Source organism: Cygnus olor, chromosome 23 (genome assembly GCF_009769625.2).
Source record: "Cygnus olor isolate bCygOlo1 chromosome 23, bCygOlo1.pri.v2, whole genome shotgun sequence".
NCBI classification, from domain to species: Eukaryota; Metazoa; Chordata; class Aves; order Anseriformes; family Anatidae; genus Cygnus; species Cygnus olor.
In genome coordinates, this window is record NC_049191.1 from 7146996 (window position 1) to 7154938 (window position 7943).

General features: G+C 49.4%; 1 protein-coding gene across 1 annotated transcript; it reads left to right on the forward strand.

The window, feature by feature from the left end:
• The first annotated feature begins 318 nt into the window (after positions 1-318).
• On the forward strand, positions 319-2477 carry CITED4 (Cbp/p300 interacting transactivator with Glu/Asp rich carboxy-terminal domain 4). The gene has a single exon (XM_040534988.1). It carries the CDS (start codon positions 605-607, stop codon positions 1217-1219), a length of 615 nt encoding a protein of 204 aa, XP_040390922.1. The 5' UTR covers positions 319-604; the 3' UTR covers positions 1220-2477.
• The last annotated feature ends 5466 nt before the right edge of the window (positions 2478-7943 follow it).

The following is a 7943-nucleotide window of genomic DNA, read 5'->3' on the forward strand; positions in this document are numbered from 1 at the left end:
AGCCAGCCCCTCGGATCCAAAGGGGGGGGCACCCGAGCAGCGGGGACGTGCCAACTCCGGTGCCCTCCACGCCGGAGGCAGCCGGCCCCCCTCCCTCCCTCAAGTCGCGCCACGTCGCGACCGCGACGCGCTCCGAGCACGGCTCGGCGGAGCTCGGGGAGCCCCACGACAGCCGCAGCGGCGGCCACGGCGCTGCCCTCCCGCCCCGTCAGGGGCCGGGCGGCCCCGGGCCGCGCTCCAATGGGTGGCGGGGGGCCGGGCCGGGCGGCCCGCCCCTGCCCGCGCCTCCATAAGAGCGGAGCGCGGCGCCCCGCGCCCGGCGAGCTGAGGCGGCCGAGCGGGTGCTGAGGGAGCGCGGAGCCTGCGCAGCCCCAGGTCGCTGCGTACCCGCGCGGGCAGAGCCCGGCTCCCCGGGGCGACAGCGGGGAGGCCGCAGCTCGCCTCGCCGGGACGGGGCGGCGCTGTGCCCGCCAACCAGCCGGGGCGAAGGTGGGGGTTGCTCCGGGATCCTCGGTAAGAAGTCGTCTGGGACGGGAGCGGGGAGCGGTGCTGCCCGCGGGAGCCTCGCCCTGAGCCGTGCGTCGCCTTGCAGGGGCCCGGAGCCATGGCTGAGCACATGATGATGTCCATGAGCCACGGCGGCGCTGGGCTGCAGAGCTACCGGATGGGTGTGAGCGGGCTGCAGGGACCACCGCAGCACGGGCAGCATGTGCTGAGGACGCTACCCGCAGCCAGTCAGATTATGCCGTATGGAGGGGCCGGAATGGATGGTGCGATGAGGCCGAGACCCAACCTCAGCGGACAGATGAGCCACCACCAGATGCAGAATGCAATGATGTTCAATGGCCCGAGCCAGCAGCAGCAGTATATGGGGCCAGTGGGCACCCAGCAGCTCATGGCTAGCATGCACCTACAAAAACTCAACACCCAGTACCAGGGTCACCCACTGGGTATGAGCAATGGGCCCATGGGAACTGGTGCTCAGCAGTACAGAGTGGGGCCAAGCCAGCACCCAGGCATGCAGCACATGCCCTCACCAGCGCTGACCTTGAATGTTATGGACACTGATCTCATAGACGAGGAGGTTTTGACATCCCTTGTCCTGGAACTGGGGTTGGACCGGATTCAGGAGCTGCCAGAGCTGTTCTTGGGACAAAACGAGTTCGACTTCATTTCAGACTTTGTTAGCAAACAGCAACCCAGTGCCATCAGCTGTTGAGGGGTTTTGAGCTCCTCCTTGTGTCTTAGTGGTTTTGAGTTTGTTTATAACTTCCTTCTCCACCTGCCATCCTCCTCCCTTCCCATGCCTTGCCCTGTCCTGGATTCCTGACCTCCCCAAAGAGACAATCATCGGACACTGGCTTGCAATGGATTGCTTTTCTCTTCTGTGTGGTTTTTCATTTGGGAGTTCCTGAGGAGGGGGTGTGTACCCCGAACAGAACAGATCAAGAGCTCTTGCTGTAGAGCTGCCTCTAAATGGCATTAACAGGATTTCTGGCTTAGTAGAAATAATGAACTTATGACTTTCCACAACTAGGCTTTGAGCACAGGAAGTGATGGGCAGCTGGCAACCCTGCTGGTAGCTGGATTTGCTGGAGGATTCTCTCGTGCCAGCAAAGTTAAAGGACCCCTGAGAGAGGATTGTCTCCCTGCCTGGTGCATGGTTTGAAACAGTTTCCCCTTGCAAACATGGGTGGGGCTAGATATTTCTTGGGGCTTCTTACTGTGACAGTAAAAAGGTCTTCAGTCTTGGCTGTTCAGCTCAGAAAGGGGGCACTTCCTTCCAGCAAGCTTTTTTTCCTAACTGGCTGAGAAAAATAAACTATGCCTTGGGGAAGGGTGTGCATAGGTGCCTGAATGTTCATTTCTGTGAAACTTCAGATCTCTGACCCATACAGCTAATCAACTGTAAAATTTACTGAGCATTTGGGCTGATTTAGGCATAAGGCTTAAAGCTGCAGTCTAGCTCCACTTTTTTTCCACCTCTGAAACCAAATAAAGACCATGCAACTGTATATTCCAGATCTAATCTTATTTATTTTTCCTATGATTATTTATTTGCAAAGGGCTCCTTTTGTTATTTGGATTTGGGACTGCTGGGAATGATGCATGGAGAGTACTGCAGCTTTAAGATGCTGGCTTCAAAAAAAGAAAGCCTGGGATAGTTTTCAAGCTGCTCTTCAGGCAGTCACTTCAACGCTAGGTCTTTATGCTGAACACACAGGGCTGTGTAAATCCAACACCCTTCTGAATGTGATAAAGATGACTTGACTCCTAATTCCCTTACTCAGAAAAGGTTAAATGTAAAAGCTAGTGGGGTTTTGTTTCCTCTGCTGTCTCTTGTTTCCAGGCACTGTGGAAAGCTCCTGTTAACTCCTAGTTGCTGCTGCCCCCTGCTGCTGACAGCTTCTGGCAGCTGTCATTCAATGACCAAGTGAGAATGTACAGATGAATTTGCAAATAAAAGCTGAAACATCTCCAGTGTGCATTTGTTTAGTGCTTGTCTCTGGCACAGGTGCAGTATTGAGCACTGGGGAGGTGGTTTGTTTTCTTGTTTTTTGCTCTCATCAGTGGGCTGTGAATCCAGTCACTAGTGTTCCCAACCTGACACCTAAGCTGTAAGGGTTGTTTGTAGTTTAATGCTTGAACTAAGTCAGTCCTTCAAGCGTGACTGGGAGGATGAGATGCTCTTCCTCTGTACTGAGGGTAGTTTCCCAATGTGAACAGTGGTTGCCCTGTCGCGGTGGCTGCTGCTTGCAAGCTGTGCAGTCCTACTCCTGGCTGATCCAAGGTGCCCAGAAAAGAGGATGGTGACTCCTTACGCTTCTCTCAGACCAAGTGCAACTCTAACAGCTGGGTTGCAGCTATGCTAAGAGATCTCTGCTGCTGTTTTCTATACCACGAAGGCTCTAAAATTCAAGACAGCCTTTGGGATCTCTTATTCCTCCATAGCTGAGATTTTTCTTTCTAAAGGGTTGCTGACCAGTCTTCTTGCAATTCAGGAATATTCCAGGGATATTCTACTGTCTTGTAGAGATGGGGCAGTGGATGCTGTTATTGAAGTGGCTAGATAACTGACCACATTTCAGGTTGTCAGATTGCCTGTCACTGTCCCCTGGCCCTGTTCCTTGCACAGCTCAATAGCAAGTGTTAAAGTCCTGTCCTCTCCTTGTAGAAAGCTGTTGGTGATTATGCTTGTGCAAGCTGGAGAGCTGATCAAAAAGTAGATGGCAGGACTTGTGTTGCAAGTGCAGAGAGAACTGCTTGGGCTGTTTAAGGCAAAGAAGAGCTTTGCTTTCTCTTCACAGAGTTTGCACAGAGGTTGTAGTTAAGTGGCTAGGAGTTGGTGACTGGTTTTACTCCTCAAAGTAAAAGTAGCTGAACCCCCAAATTAACAGGCAAGTTCTAGGCTGTCAGGTGTAGTTGGGGGGCAAGCAGGCTGTGTGATACACTATTGTGGCCTGTAGTGTTACAGCTACAAAGCAGGGAACAGTGTCCACCCCACAGCTGCAGGACTGTCAACTTCAGTATTCTGTGAAGTGGTTTCCCAGGAACAGGAACACATTTCTCTGTAAGAAGTATTTGGCATTCGATGCAATCTGGACAGAGGAACATGTCTGCATATCCTCTTGGCTCTGTCTCTACATCCTGTTGGAAGGCTGTGCAGTACAATGTTGGTTTAAGTCAGAGCACAGGAGCTGAAACTACCAGAGATGCAGAGTGACTGGAGGGTCCCAGTCAGAATTGTCTTGGGAATTTGTCCTAGCAGGCTTAGTTGAGTTTATTTCAGTGTCAAGTTTTTTTTTTTTTTTTTATAAATGCAGATTTCAGAGGAGGAATGAATTCCTCAAGTGTGTTACCTCTGCTTTTCCCCAAAATATAGTGCTATGGTCAGCCTGTGTGATTTCCTAGACAACTCAGGCCAAAACCATGTATGGTTTCTGCTAGGGGTTTATTGGTAGGTATTTTCACTGGGTTAGACTGGATGAGTCCATCATCACCTCCTTCCTAATGCCTTCTTGGTTTAGGTGCAGTTTCAACTACACTTCTTCATGCTGCCTGCTTTGTATGCCTCTGTATGCCACATGACCTGCTGCAGCAGTACGAAGTGCAGCTTGGGCTGCTCTGTTCTCCTTCACCACTCTGCTTGACAGGGAAGTCTGGCCATCCAGGTTTCCTGGCAGGGTGGCTGGCACGGCGCAGTGAGAAGTGCCAGGTGGCATAATGGGGAGACCCAGCTACCTGGGTCTGCAGACTAGTTTCTTGAAGTCATTCGAGATTACCAAAAATGCATCTGTGCTGAACTCTGCCTTTCTCAACAAACTGTCACTGACCAGCAGCAGGCAGGAGGGCAGCAGGGTGATGCTCCAAAGCACTGATGTCTGTAGGGGGCTGGCAGGCACCACAGAGCGCTGCAAACCATTGCTGAATGACAGCATCAATCAGTCTGGACACTGAGGACAAAAGTGGCCTCCATGCAGGATGTGTTCCTCCAACCCAAAGATGACTCCTTGTATCGTGTGTTTGTGTGCACAGAAAACAGGTGCGAAGCACCTCTGATCTTGGCTGGACCCTCTGTTACAATCCAAACAGACTCTGTAATTATACTCACGGAGCCTGGATCTTGAGGCAGCCTCTGAGAGTACGTGAGCATGAAAGTACAGAAAGGCATATACATCCCTGTCTGACCACACGTGTTCTCAAGGTGATGGAGTTTGCTGATAATGCTTGGTGGTGCAGAGCAGCAGAGGACTGGAGAAGGATCTGCTAATAGTGAGTGGCTGGGCGCAATAGGATGAGCAATGACTGGTAAATATTAAATGATATGTGTAGAATTGGTCTTTCTTGACTTCACACACAGTGCTGATCTCTTAAACTAGCTACAGTCCCTCAGGAAAGATCTTAGTGTTATAACGAATATTCCTATGAAAAAATCCTAGCATGCTGTTCAGCAGGAGACAGAAAAGCAGCGGGAAGGCTGGAAGTCATTTCTCTCCATTAGGAGAGAAATAGAAAGAAGAATCAAACAATGAGTGTCCTACAGTATAAATACACAATTTAGCTGCATCCTGTGTACTGTCTGTACTAGTGAATTGTCCCAAATGCTGGCCTTATTATCACAAAAAAAATGATAACAAAGCTAGAGAAGCTGTAGAGAAAGGGAAAACGCCTGAGGCAGAGAAATGTTTCACAAAAAAAAAAAAGCCCAAAAATACACTGTGACTTTTCAGTTGGGAGGCAAAAGACTGGGTGGCAAAGTTTGATAAAACAAGTAACAGGGAAGGTGAGTAGGGAATGATTTTCTCCAAGTGTAATGGAAGGTATCTGTTGATCTCTGCAAATTTAGGTACTGGAGGCCAGGTTCACACCTGAGTGAGCAGAGGTATCTCTTCATGCAACATGTAGCTCAAACAGTAAAGCTCTTCCTGACAGTGATTGCTTGGGGGGGATGGGGGAAGGACGACACACATTACATGAATTCTTCTGTATGATCAAAAACCCAGCTGACGGTTAAGAACTGTTAAGAGCAGAGTAGGAAGCTCCGCAGAGGCCATCACTGGATGTCTGCATGGATCACCTCCAACTTGGACACTGTGTGCTGTCCTCTTCCTACCGCCTCCCTGGCTTAGAGGAGAGGGTGGAACTGGGAAAGGTTCAGAGAAGGGCAGCTAGGGTGTTCAGAGTTGTGGGGCAGCTTCTGTGTCAGAAGCTAACCAGAACTTCTCTTCAGAACCAGAGCTAACCAGAACTCTGTTCAGAAAGGATCTGAGAAGCGATGCCATTGTTCACTCTTCTGCCTGTGCGAGAAATAAGCATTAAAGGAGACCTGGCAAATTACAGGTCCAAAGCAAATTGAAGGAGGTGGGGTTTTCTACAGCAGGTAGTTGGGCTGTGGGACTCCACTCGACAGGACATCGTAGATATGCAAGGTTGCTGAGGATTTGAGGCACAGCTGGACAGCTTCCTGAAAAAGAAATCCATGGAGGGTTTGTAAGCACATTAAAAATGTCTCGCTTAGGAGGCTGCAGAACAAGAGAGGGTTAAGAACTGGAAAACCGGCCAGGGCAGTGACATGTGTGCTTGCCTTATACCTGTGTTCTTCCAAAGCCATCCACTGAGGACAGTCTTGGAGGCAGGATATGAAACTAGACAGCGTTTTGCCTGACCCAGGACATCTCTTATGCCACAGGATGTGATAGGTGCTGAGACACGTGGCTTCAAACAGCAGACAGACAAAAGACTCGAGGAAAAAATCCACCTAAATAAAGATCCTGGTTTTGATCCAGGATGTTTCTGAGCCACAGATCATTCAATGCCAGAGAGTGAACCTGGGAAGGAGCACTGCAAGCCTGCCAGGCTTCCCTCTGCCCTAGGCACTGCTGTCACACACCTCAAGGCAGCACTGTGTACCCCAGGAACCTGCGGTCTGACAAAGACCAGTGTGTCACCCATCCGTGTGTGTATCATCCCTCGCTGTCCATAACCAGAAATTTGGATTAAGATGATAACTGCTGGGGAAGGCCAAGGCAAAAGTCCATCTAGCCCTGGGGAGGAAATTTGAAAAATCATGTGATTGTACATGGTCCTTATGATGCTCCCTCACAGGTTTTGGAAAGTAGTGGTCTGAGGAGCTCCTGAGACACACATTACATCTTTACCATGTTAAATACACAGCTGTGGACCTAACCACTCTAAGCATACGTTCACTTTTTAATTCATTGATATGTTTTACTTCAACAGTATCTTTTGCCAATGAAATCTGCAAGGGAGTTATGAAGGTGTAAGCAAGCTCCTCCTAAGATGTTTAAGCTCTGTAAGCTCCTCTTCATTTTAAACCTGCCACCAACTTATTTTGTTGGGTGCCCCCTAATTCCCAATCATTCCATAGTCATCTCCTGCACACCAATAATGATTTTATAGCTTCTTTGATGTTCCTTACAGAGCCTCTTCTCATTCAATAATCACTTCATGATGTAGATTGTCACTACCACCTTTTTCTGTCCTGTCTAGTTTTACAGGATGGCATAAGAAACAGCAGTAGTTTAAACCATAGGTGTGTAATGGATTTCTCCAGTGCTAAAGTTAGGTCTGGCTGTTCTATTTTTCATTCATTCGTCAAAGAACCACATAAAGATTTAGACTGGAAGGGACCTTTGGAGGTCATTTTGTCTAATCTCCTGCTCCAGCCAGGACTGTCTTCACTAGAGCAGATTGTTCAGGGCCTCATCCAGTCAAATATTGAAAACCTCGGAGGATGGGATTTCTCCAGACCGTTGTTTCAGTGCTGCACTGCTCTCATTTCTTTCCTGATTTCTTCTATTTCAAGTTGCTTGCTGGCCGGCACAAGCACTGCCCTGCTATTTTCAGAGATCCGTATGCAGGGACTCCATATATCTCTCCCAGAGGATAATATCACATGTGTAGTGACCTTTGCATGTACTGCTATGGTTCTCTCTCCTGTGAGCAGTACTGGCCTAGGAGATTGAGGAAGACCACCTCTGCATGTAAAAGACTAGCATAATTGTTGCCCAAATGCCTGCATTCCTAAAAACTGCACCCAGGCACCATCCCTTTGTTCTCCCACCATCTCAAACACTTTCCGGGGTGTTCGTGATAGGGTCATTGTCCTATCTACACTACAACTGCCAACTTGTACAGACTGATGCCATCATGTCATAAGATGTTTTGCCCTCCTTGCTGCCCATGATCTGCTATATTATTTCCTCTGCGAGCTTCTCATCTATGAACCCTCCTCCCTGATCCCCTCCACCATGGCCACACAAGGAGACAGTGCTGTCTCCCTGTGAGATTCCGGACTGCTTCCATCATCTGACATGTATTCAAGGCACAAGCAATCATACACATGACACTCCCCTGAACTCAAGGCTGGGTTTCAGTTTTAGGGCTCCGTTTCTTCACCTTTCTCTTAAGCCTTGTATCTT